Below are 12,207 nucleotides of genomic sequence, written 5' to 3' on the forward strand. Positions count from 1 at the left end.
TACTTCCATTGGTCCATTTTTAAGTTAGGACAGGCGGGAGGCGGGGGCACTCCAGTACAGTAGGTGGGGCTAATGCACAATAATGTTGGATGCCAGCCGCCGATAAACCCCACAGAAGAAGCGGCAGGGATGACAACGGTAGCTAACTAGCCATACACCGGTAGACAGTGTTGATTCAGGAACCAATGGGCTGCTTGAGGAGTGGTGTTAATGCAGGAACCAATGGGAAGCTCAAGGGGGGCTGTTCATGAAGGAACGTTGGGATGCCGACCGTTTAAAAGGCTCTGTGACGTTAGTGGGACTGAGCACCAGCAGCTAGTGCTTCAAACCGACGTCCATTGGCTATCCAGAGGGAAAACACTACAGAGGCTTTTTGAGCTGAGCGGCGAAGTAAGTGATTTTCTGTCTGAGTACTCGCAACCCCGTGTGGCTGTGTTGGAGGACACAGACTGGGTAGCCCGCCTAGCCTATCTTGCTATGTTCAGCAAACTGAACAAGCTGAATCTAACTCTGCAAGCTAAAGACACACATCTTCTAAACATGTACAGATGTAGGATCTTAATTTGAGCCAGTTTGCTACAGCAAGAAAATAATCCTGCTGCAACAGGAAATGTGAATTATTATGTGGACTATAATAAATTGACATTTTTTGTAGGGGTTGATACATTTTTCGTTTGGGCAAATCAATTCTGACATTTTAACGTGGCAATTGCAAACTTTAGAAGCATTTTTAAACCTTGAAAACACTACAAGTTTGCATTTCCTGATGTGAAGGGAAATTCTCAGCAAGAAAATAATAATAATAATAATATGCCATTTAGCAGACGCTTTTATCCAAAGCGACTTACAGTCATGTGCGCATACATTTTTACGTATGGGTGGTCCCGGGGATCGAACCCACTACCCTGGCGTTACAAGCGCCATGCTCTACCAATTCAGCTGCAGAGGACCAAAAGAGTGATCAAATTAAGATCATACATCTGTATGACAAAGTGTGTAGATTCATGAAGAAGATCAAACTCTGGGAGAGGAAATGTGAAGATGGGGATATATGATTTTTCAAGCAGCTCGACGCTAACCTTTCTACAGGTGACGTTGACAGAGCTCCTATGGTGCAGATATTATGTTCACATTTATCCAAACACAACTTCCCTGACATTGAAAACAATTCTGCAAAACTTGACTGGATGCGTAAAGCTTTAATGATTGACAGTACCAACAACAACATTCCTACCAGACTATAAGGAAATATTATGTATGTGTCCTCAGACTGTGGCCTGAAGATGAGGCACTCAGAGACAAGACTGTCGCAAAGTTCTGGTGTGATTTTTTTCCCACGCCACTTTCTGGTCGCTCACGGTTACAACAACTTCGTAAAAACCGTTACTACTCCTTTCTGACACTATTGTGTTGTCGAGAGCTCCAACTTCCAGACAGTCAAGTAGTCTAGGGTCAAATACAGTTCACCCAATAGTTGGCTACCGACACAACCATAGAAATTCAAACCAGGACCCAACCTCCTAGGAAACCAGGGGACTCTCCTCTCGTGTCTGGCGTCGCACCAGCAAGTCATTATATGGTGACGTTGATGAGGGACCATCTTAGACAACAGAGCATACAGAAGTCACAAACAGAACATTGTAGATGCAAACTTGTAGATTTTTTTTTATTTATTTAAGTAAAGTAAAAAGTAAATTACATATTTTTAAACATCAGAAAAGAAGGAACTCATTTTAGACCAATAGGTGTCTTTATGCAGAGTTGTTGTGTGTAATAGCAATAGCAATAGCAATAGCACAGTAGGAAAATGTTTGTCTTCGTAGTTTGGTACCTCCATCACCTCTGTTTTAATTAAATCTAATAGCCTACAGCACAGTCCACTTTTCTGTACTGTATAATGCTGCAATCATTATTAAAAAGAAACGTATATCTGTATATACACGATACCGGGGTATTTGGAAAAAGCCTTGGTTTTTCAATACAGTCAATACCTTTGAAACTATTTCTTATACGTTTTTCAATACATTTGAATATTTATATGTATTTAAGTACAGTATAGTCTACTGTAGCCTGGTCCCAGATCAGTTTGTGCTCTTGCCAACTCCTATAGTCCTATGGTCACACCGAAGACAGTAGCAGTTGGCGAGCCAGCAACAGACGGGTGACTAGGCTATGTAAACATTTACATTTGACATTTTGGTCATTTAACAGACGCGACTTACGAGTCAGTGCAAGAAAGACAAGTACAACAGCAAGGCATTAGTTGTTTGTTTGTGTGTGTGTGTGTGTGTGTGTGTTTGTGTGTTTTCATTTAAAAAAGCGAAGAAAAAGTAGTTGTTCACACAAAAGAGAAGTGCAGCATGTCTTCATCACTAGACGTTCCATTCCTCTTCGCTTTGCACCCAGCAGTTTATGGAGTAGCTGTCGTTAAGTACATCCCAGATGTTGTAAGCTTCTTCCCAGCGATCCCGAAAGTCCCTGAACTTTTGTTTGGGTATCTTACCACGACACCAACTATAGGGAGAAAACACCGCTTTTTATCATTGAATTGATTGATAAATGATGTATAATTTATAGATAATTAATAACAATCTATTGATGGTTTTAAAACCGGTAAACAAGTATACTAAATCAAATCAAATGTTATTGGATCACATACACATATTTCACATATGTTATTGCGGGTGTAGCGAAATTCTTGTAAACAATCCTGCCCCAATGCACATGTACTGTGTGTAGACTGTGAGAATGTAGGCTATTTATGAAGAGGTTGTTTCTGACCTGTAGAGCTCGTTGATGGAGAAAGCGTTTTGAGGATAGCCTTCAGGCAGCTCCATTATAGTAATGTGATAGTCACCCTGTTGCATCCCCTGAGATGAAATGATACTTTATTATGACATGAATCTCTTTAATCTGTCCGTCTGTCTGTCAGAGGACCAATTGGGATATTAATTACATTGTAAAAAGTAGAATAACGTGTCAGATTTATCGACAACATGTCTAACCAAGAGGAAACTATCTGACTCTGCCTCCAGCACCACCTAGTAGGAAGTAATGTGGAAACAAGCTTCAACCAGTCTTGTGGTTAGTCAGATGCCGTTTAGCTTCTGAAATACAAAGGATGTGACACTGACTAGAAAATAAGTGGAGAGTTTCAAAAATAACATTAATTGTCTCTGTAATGCCTGGTAGCTGGGACTAACTAAACTAGAAATCATACACATATCAAAACACACACACACACACACACACAGGTCCTCACCATGTGGACATAGGGCCACATCTCCCAAAGAGAAATGTTTGTGTTGTAAACGATGATCGGATCCACACCTCTGTTCAAGGCTTTAAAAACTGTCAAAACAAGACAGAGAAACAGAACTTTGAAGAAGAACAAACTACCTGTGTAATGACATTAAAAGCAGATCGTTTCTGCCCCCGCCCCCGCCCCCGCCCCCAGCCACCCAATAGGCTTACACCACCCAATACACACCATCCTCTCTATTCCGCCGATGGTTGTGATGAAAGTATCTAGAGTCGTAGTTGGACATTTCATGGTACTTGTCAGCTGAGAAAATTCCTCCTTCTATTCCATGTCTTGCATATTCAACACAGAGATTTCTGGAAAACAGAAGGAAATTATATATTTATATTTTACAAATAAAGTGTTTATGTCTAATCAAAATTACAACCAACTGATTGCAGCAACACCGCAAAAATGGAGGAGGCAAGTGGAAAGGGGAGAAGGTAAGGAACTTGTCTCTTGACCCTGCATTAAAGACCAAATCCTCTGAAAATTGTGATAAATAAAAAAGTACACCAGTTCCATTTAAGGACCAAAACATTGACAGCTGCACCATACAGGTTGCAAAATAGTTGATAGGATATTGTCGATGTGCCGATTCCATGGCACATGGTTTATGAACTGATACACAAAACACGATGCCGGTTTAAGCTCCCAGCGGTCTAAGGCTGCGGTGCTAGAGGCGTCACTACAGACCCGGGTTCGATCCCGGCCTGTATCACAACCGGCTGTGATCGGGAGTCCCACAGGGCGGCGCACAACTGGCCCAGCGTCGTCCGGGTTAGGGTAGGGTTTGGCTGGGGGGGGGGGCTTTACAAGTAGGCCGTCATTGTAAATAAGAATTTGTTCTTAACTGAGTTGCTTAATTAAATAAAGGTTACATAAATAAAAATGTACTGATACACAAAACGGCGCTGGATTCAAAACGTAGAGTTTTTCCATTTAAATTATTATACAAAATTCTTGCAACCAACAGAATGTTATTTATATGGGGGATACAACTATCCCAGCTCTGCAGATTTTGCTGTGAAGAGACGGAATCATTAGATCACTTATATTGGTACTGCCCATACGTAGCTTGCTTTTGATCGCAGGTTCAGGAATGGCTGAAAAATTCAACATTTACTTAGAGCTAACTCTTCAAATAGAACTGCTGGGTAATTTGATAGTCAATCGATCAATAATATAATAATACTATTAGCAAAGGTGTTTATCTTTAATTTACAATCTGTAGAAACTATGAGAATAGAAAGGTTCAGAACATTTAAGAAACATCACAGCACAGTGGAAAAATATATGGCTGATAGAAATGAAAACTGTATGGTCTTCAGAGATAGATGGGAGGGGTTGAGGGTATCTGAAGGCTGGGACTGGGGCTGTTGTGGTGACCGTTTTACGAGTCATGAAGGCAGTGAAATTCCACATGACCGTTTAGTCACAGTAATTAGGCTTCTCCAAGCTCTCATGCTGCTGCAGTCTTGAAGGAGTTCCCACATATGCTGAGCACTTGTTGGCTGCTTTTCCTTCACTCTGCGGTCCAACTCACCCCAAACCATCTCAAATGGGTTGAGGTCAAAGGACAGATTTCCACTGGTCTAATGTCCATTGCTTATGTTTCTTAGCCCAGGCAAGTCTCTTCTTCTTATTGGTGTCCTTTAGTAGTGGTTTCTTGGCAGCAATTCGACCATGAAGGCCTGATTCACGCAGTCTCCTCTGAACAGTTGATGTTGAGATGTGTCTGTTACTTGAACTCTGTGAAGCATTTATTTGGGCTGCAATCTGAGGTGCAGTTAACTCTAATGAACTTATCTTCATCAGCAGAGGTAACTCTGGGTCTTCCTTTCCTGTGGCAGTCCTCATGAGAGCCAGTTTCATCATAGTGCTTGATGGTTTCTGCGACTGCACTTGAAGAAACTTGAAAAACGTTCTTGACATTTTACGGATTGGCTGACCATCATGTCTTAAAGAAATGGACTGTCGTTTTTATTTGCTTACAGTGGGGAGAACAAGTATTTGATACACTGCCGATTTTGCAGGTTTTCCTACTTACAAAGCATGTAGAGGTCTGTAATTTTTATCATAGGTACACTTCAACTGTGAGAGACAGAATCTAAAACAAAAATCCAGAAAATCACATTGTATGATTTTTAAGTAATTAATTTGCATTTTATTGCATGACATAAGTATTTGATCACCTACCAACCAGTAAGAATTCCGGCTCTCACAGACCTGTTAGTTTTACATTAAGAAGCCCTCCTGTTCTCCACTCATTACTTGTATTAACTGCACCTGTTTGAACTCATTACCTGTATAAAAGACACCTGTCCACACACTAAATCAAACAGACTCCAACCTCTCCACAATGGCCAAGACCAGAGAGCTGTGTAAGGACACAAGGGATAAAATTGTAGACCTGCACAAGGCTGGGATGGGCTACAGTACAATAGGCAAGCAGCTTGGTGAGAAGGCAACAACTGTTGGCGCAATTATTAGAAAATGGAAGAAGTTCAAGATGACGGTCAATCAACCTCGGTCTGGGGCTCCATGCAAGATCTCACCTCGTGGGGCATCAATGATCATGAGGAAGGTGAGGGATCAGCCCAGAACTACACGGCAGGACCTGGTCAATGACCTGAAGAGAGCTGGGACCACAGTCTCAAAGAAAACCATTAGTAACACACTACGCCGTCATGGATTAAAATCCTGCAGCGCACGCAAGGTCCCCCTGCTCAAGCCAGCGCATGTCCAGGCCCGTCTGAAGTTTGCCAATGACCATCTGGATGATCCAGAGGAGGAATGGGAGAAGGTCATGTGGTCTGATGAGACAAAAATAGAGCTTTTTGGTCTAAACTCCACTCGCCGTGTTTGGAGGAAGAAGAAGGATGAGTACAACCCCAAGAACACCATCCCAACCGTGAAGTATGGAGGTGGAAACATCATTCTTTGGGGATGCTTTTCTGCAAAGGGGACAGGACGACTGCACCGTATTGAGGGGAGGATGGATGGGGCCATGTATCGCGAGATCTTGGCCAACAACCTCCTTCCCTCAGTAAGAGCATTGAAGATGGGTCGTGGCTGGGTCTTCCAGCATGACAACGACCCGAAACACACAGCCAGGGCAACTAAGGAGTGGCTCCGTAAGAAGCATCTCAAGGTCCTGGAGTGGCCTAGCCAGTCTCCAAACCTGAACCCAATAGAAAATATTTGGCGGGAGCTGAAAGTCCGTATTGCCCAGCGACAGCCCCGAAACCTGAAGGATCTGGAGAAGGTCTGTATGGAGGAGTGTGCCAAAATCCCTGCTGCAGTGTGTGCAAACCTGGTCAAGACCTACAGGAAATGTATGATCTCTGTAATTGCAAACAAAGGTTTCTGTACCAAATATTAAGTTCTGCTTTTCTGATGTATCAAATACTTATGTCATGCAATAAAATGCAAATTAATTACTTAAAAATCATACAATGTGATTTTCTGGATTTTTGTTTTAGATTCCGTCTCTCACAGTTGAAGTGTACCCATGATAAAAATTACAGACCTCTACATGCTTTGTAAGTAGGAAAACCTGCAAAATCGGCAGTGTATCAAATACTTGTTCTCCCCACTGTACTTGAGTTGTCCTTACCATAATAGGGCAATCTTCTGTATACCATCCCTACCTTTTCACAACACAACCGATTTGGTCAAAGGCATTAAGGCAATAAATTCTACAAATTAACTTTTAAGAAGGCACACCTGTTAATTGAAATGGATTCCAGGTGACTACCTCATACAGCTGGTTGAGAGAATGCCAAGAGTGTGCAAAGCTGTCATCAAGGTAAAGGGTGTCTACTTTGAAGAACCTAAAATATATTTAGATTTGTTTAACACTTGTTTGGTTTATACACGATTCCATATGTGTTGTTTCACAGTTTTGATGTCTTCAGTATTATTCTACAATTTAGAAAATAGTAAAAATAAAGAAAAACCCTGGAATGAGTAGATGTGTCCAAACTTTTGACTGGTCCTGTATATTTACAACAAAATATGTGGGATTATGCACTCAATTACATTGATAGCAGCCACAATCCTTCTGCAATATTAAAGCTGATCTACACCATAAAAAATAAAATAAAAAAGTGTTGGGTTTCATTTCCGCTGTCCCTCAGGAAATGAAACCACGATCTCAACACAACACATATTTTGACAAAAAACCTGGGATAAGGCAGGCTCCCAAAAGGTTGGTTTGACTAGCTTACTCTGCCGTCGCTTTCTTTCCAACTCCTGGCAAACCTCGAAGGATGAACAGGTTCTTCCTGCTTCGTCTTCGTCTTCTCCCGCTCGCCATTTCTCTTCTACTTCTGACTGCAACACCACCAACTACAGTACACAGCACATCGGCAGCTGTACTCTTATGATTAGAAGAGACGCCCTCCCACCCAATAACTGAAACCAAACCGTCTTCTTCTTCTGCTTCTTCTTCTTCTTCAGTGGGGTTTATCGGTTGGCATCCAACTTTATGGTGCATTACCGCCACCTACCGTACTGGAGTGTGGGCCAGAGATCGGGATAAACTAAATCCTACCTGCCAACACCGTTTCTCTTAAAAAAGACAACAAAATATTTGATACTATATCTAATGACGTTCTACTCAACATACTCTTTAAGCTAATTTCCTGTATCCCCTTCTCCCTCATACTTAATATAATCCTCTCTCTTTCCCTCTGATACTGCCCACACTGTAGCAATACATCTACATTTTAGTCATTTAGCAGACGCTCTCATCCAGAGCGACTTACAATACGTGCTCCACAGTCTCTATTTCCTGACAATAATCACACTTCCCTGATGGATGCGTTCCTATCACATGTAATGTCTTATTCAACTGGCTGTGTCCCACCCTTAATCTTGTAAATATAGCCTCCTCTCTTCTGTCCCTTCCTGCCGTCCTCCCCTCCCCGACTTTCCTCTGTACTTGAAATAAATGCCTTCCCTTATTATCTCTATTCCACTGCTCCTGCCATCTCTGCACCATCACTGTATATATCAGTATTTTTGTCTCTGCCTTGCTCATTGAAACTTCAGCATCAACATCCCCACTACTAAGTGCTTGTTTAGCCTGTTCATCTTCTGCCTCGTTCCCCTCCACCCCAACATGGGCTGGGACCCAAGTAAATCTTATCTGTATACCCATCTGTCTAATCCTGCCATGGGTTTGTAGCACCTCATAAAGCAGGTCTTGTCTGCTACGTGAGCTAAAGGACTGGAGACTCATTAACACTGCGCATGAATCAGAGCAAATAACTACTCTGTCTTGTTTGACTTCCTCCACCCACTGAAAGGCCAACAGTATGGCCATCAGCTCCGCCGTATATACAGCCAGATGATCTGTAATATGTTTCCTGACTTCCACCCCACATTCCTGCACTACAAATGCTGACCCAGTACATCCTGTCCTTGGATCTTTTGAACCATCTGTGTAAATGGCCACAAAATCCCGATACACAGTTTTCAGACGTCTCTTAAAAAAACCAGCTGGATCAACACCCTCCCTATCTTTCTGTAGTCTCTCCAACACTTCTAGATCAACTACTGGAGGCGGGAGTAGCCATGGTGGATTTACAGGAATAACTACCGTTGGACTAAACTCCCTTCCATACAGTCCCATCTCCTTCGCCTGGGTATTATCCACCCACCCAAAGCTCGTGTTCTGTCTTCTCTCATGTTCCCAGCATGCCTGTAAAATCCCTATCGCAGGATGAGACACCCCATGTCCTTGTAGGTTAACCCAATAATTAATTGCCAGCTGCTGTCTCCAACCAAACCGTCATAGCCGTTCTGGTATTATATCAGTCTAATGTCGATGCTGATTACATGCAAGTAAATACTGTATAGCCCTTCTGTATTTCATGAGATTAGGTGCCATGAAATAGCTATTTGTCACTTTTAGCAAATTATTTCAGGCCAGTGCAGATTAAGGAAAGGAAACAGAAGGAGGGGAAACTTCTTTAGATTAATGAAATGCTGCCAAAGTCTAGCACAGCGTTCACTAGTTGGGCATTCCGAGTATTTTCGGTGAGCTGCCTCATTTGGCTCTGTTCCCGTAAAAGAGCCAGCCCATTTGGCTCACAAACGGCTCTTAATTCAAAAGGCTTAAAAATCGACCTAGAACCATGAAAAAAGTTCAAATCTCCCATGTTAAGCCCAAAAAGTAGGCTACCATTATCTCATAGTGAAATGCGCGTTCAAATACATTTTTACACGGCCAAATTAGATGGCCTGCAAAAAAAATACTTATTTTTTTTACCCCCTGAAAAAAATCCGCATGCACCAGATTGATGCGCTCTCCCCATTAGTTATTGGTTCTGCAGTGAGGATTCATCCTCTTTAGATAATTATTTATTTTAAGTATCTGCAGAAAAACTTTGTTTTGAGCTCAAAAAGCAGTAGTAATTGGCCCAGCCTCGTCCGGGTTTGGCCGGGGTAGGCCGTCATTGTAAATAAGAATTTGATCTTAACTGACTTGCCTAGTTAAATAAAGGTTAAATAAAAAAATAATACAAATAAAATAGTAGCAGTATGTAAATCAGGGAGACAAATAAACGGCTCGTTCACCGATGCGATTCGGCTCCCGACGTTCACCAAAAAGAGCCGTTCGTTCCAAACATGTGTGATCATTAACTGTCCCAAATAATGAAGGAAGGGAAAATAACGGAATGTAAGAATGGATGGAATACAGAAAGGAAATAAGAGAGTGCGGAAGGAAGGAAAGAAGGGACGAGGGAAGGAAGCAAGGACTAAAGGGAGGATACACTGGAAATATTCAAACAGGGCCTGAGCGTCCCCTCACTAAGCGCGGTTCCCAGTGCACACACCTGTCCTCACTTGACCGGCTAATCATCCAACATGTCTGGCCCAATTAGCGCTGTGGGTGACGTCTTGACTGGAGGACGGACGTGCACATATAAACCACAGCAGACGCCCTTTGTCTTCTATACACGATGGAGGGGTTTATGTTTTCTCCGTTCAACTTTAATGGCTATCCAGGCTGCGGTCCCATGATGGCGCCTATCCTCCATGGCAACCCGAAGTTCAAGCCTCACACCTGGGGTAAGGGGAGCATCTACGTGCCTCCGGAAGCGCTGGACTACCTTGACGTGTGTAAGCGGGCCCAGCTGAAGGCCATCCTGTCTCAGGTGAACCCCAACCTTACCCCTCGTCTCCGGAAGGCCAACACCAAGGAGTTCGGGGTTCAGGTCAACGCCCAGGTCGACGCGATGGTCCAGTGTTCCCTAGGACCCAAGACGCTGTTTTACCGGGAGAGGAAATTTTCGAAGTCGCCTGTGAAGTGCCAACAGAGTCCCTCAGCGGTGTCTTCTCTGGACGGGAAAGCGTTGCCGAGCACTCCGGTAAACAACGTGCGCTTCTCGCGACCCCTCGCTATCTACTCTCCGGTGTTTGATCGCCGGTTCTTCGCGCTGCCGGTGACAACACAGGATGACAGCGCGTGCTGTGAGGGAGGAGAGGGGGACGGTAACGGGGGTAGTGACGAGGATGGCGAGGCCGACGCTACCGAGCAGAACACCACGGAGGACAAGGGTAAACCGGAAAACCCGCGTGCGGATGTCAGGAAACCCCTCCACCAGATGCCCAAAGGGTTCAACTTTCAGGTCAGTCATTCCCGGGTTTTATACAAGGGGAGAATAAGAATTTTAGAATCGATTCTGTAGAGTTCTTGAACATGAATTGAGGAATACCTTATTTCGTACTGTGTAGTTCTATCTACAATGTGTCCAATTTGTCACCAATATGCCCTTTTATGCACAAGCCTACTTGAAGTGCCAGTCATCCTGCATAGGATGTTGCATGTTTTGGAGATTTCGATTTAATTGATTAACTTTCCCCCGCTGTAGTTTCTGGAGCAGAAGTATGGCTTCTTTCACTGCAGCCAGTGTAACGTCCGGTGGGAGAGTGCCTATGTGTGGTGCATCTCTGGAAGTAGTAAGGTAACGCTGACAACCACTGCATCTCTGCCAAATGAGAAATATTAGTTTTAAGATTATGGTCAGTAGGCCTTCATGAGCACTGCTTCCATCCTTTTGTTCTTTACCCCCCCCCCCCCCCCCCCCCCCCTCTGACAAGCCTGAGTCGACAGTAACACTGTCCACTGCCTATTTCTGGCTGTCATTTCTTCAAATACTTTCTAAGTTTGATGAATGACATGTTTTTATCCTCCCCTTCACGTGGTTGTCACCCCTCTGATCTCAGGTGTACTTCAAGCAGCTCTGCCGTAAGTGCCAGGTGGGGTTCAACCCCTACAGAGTGGAGTCTATCCAGTGCAAGGTGATGTCATGCGCTAAAACAATTAAACTTTCAAGATGTCATGTCTTTTTTTACTTTCATTGTCTTGTTTTATGGATACAGGACCTACAGGTGAACTGACATGTCTACCCCCCCCCCCCCTCTTCACCAGCAGAGGTCAATGTTGCTCTAATGATATCCTCCCTGGTCTCCTGTGCCCCTCAGGTGTGTTCCCAGACCCGGTGCTGCTGTGAGCAGAAGGAGAGGCACATTGACATGAAGAGGCCTCATAGACAGGACCTGTGTGGCCGTTGCCGGGGAAAGAGGATTTCCTGTGACACTACCTACAGCTACAAATACATTGTCTGAACTGAACCATCCCTGCTACAGGCCTAACCACAGATCTAGGATCAGATTTAGCTCATCGCTAATCGTCCTTTAACTTTTTGGTGGATATATCTGAACTCGGATCAGTGGTTAGAGGAAGATGGCTGTAAACCAGTTTTCTAATCCTGGACCTAAAGGGGTGCACCTATTTGCCTTTGCTCTAACACCTGACTGCACCCCTTTGGGTCCCCAGGATTGTGAAACGTTGCTGTAAACACATATCCTAGATCTGTGTTTTGGGGAAC

General features: G+C 43.6%; 2 protein-coding genes across 2 annotated transcripts; one reads left to right on the forward strand and one right to left on the reverse strand.

Moving 5' to 3' along the window:
- Positions 1-1,181: 1,181 nt before the first annotated feature.
- Positions 1,182-7,751, reverse strand: LOC311099689 (NEDD4-binding protein 2-like 1). The gene is made up of 5 exons (XM_084140406.1): positions 7,534-7,751; positions 3,491-3,618; positions 3,263-3,351; positions 2,782-2,870; positions 1,182-2,514 (listed from the first exon to the last, which is right to left on the reverse strand). The coding sequence occupies exons 1-5, from the start codon at positions 7,620-7,622 to the stop codon at positions 2,373-2,375; spliced, it is 537 nt and encodes a 178-aa protein (XP_083996532.1). The 5' UTR covers positions 7,623-7,751; the 3' UTR covers positions 1,182-2,372.
- Positions 7,752-10,275: 2,524 nt separating this feature from the next.
- LOC311099729 (zygote arrest protein 2.L-like) lies at positions 10,276-11,944 on the forward strand (the record flags this gene model as incomplete). Its single annotated transcript, XM_084140467.1, has 4 exons — positions 10,276-10,944; positions 11,188-11,280; positions 11,543-11,617; positions 11,801-11,944. The coding sequence occupies 4 exons, from the start codon at positions 10,276-10,278 to the stop codon at positions 11,942-11,944; spliced, it is 981 nt and encodes a 326-aa protein (XP_083996593.1).
- Between the last annotated feature and the right edge of the window lie 263 nt (positions 11,945-12,207).

Source organism: Coregonus lavaretus (genome assembly GCF_964263955.1).
Source record: "Coregonus lavaretus genome assembly, chromosome: 24".
Taxonomy (NCBI): domain Eukaryota; kingdom Metazoa; phylum Chordata; class Actinopteri; order Salmoniformes; family Salmonidae; genus Coregonus; species Coregonus lavaretus.

Excerpts from the sequence above, each read along its gene's own strand:
- LOC311099689 (XM_084140406.1), bottom strand. The coding sequence starts at position 7,622 with ATGGCGAGCGGGAGAAGACGAAGACGAAGCAGGAAGAACCTGTTCATC. Across the intron at positions 3,352-3,490 it reads TCGGCGGAATAGAGAGGATG|TTTTTAAAGCCTTGAACAGA; the intron begins GTGTGTATTGGG and ends TTGTTTTGACAG. Across the intron at positions 2,515-2,781 it reads TCCATCAACGAGCTCTACAG|TTGGTGTCGTGGTAAGATAC; the intron begins GTCAGAAACAAC and ends TTCTCCCTATAG.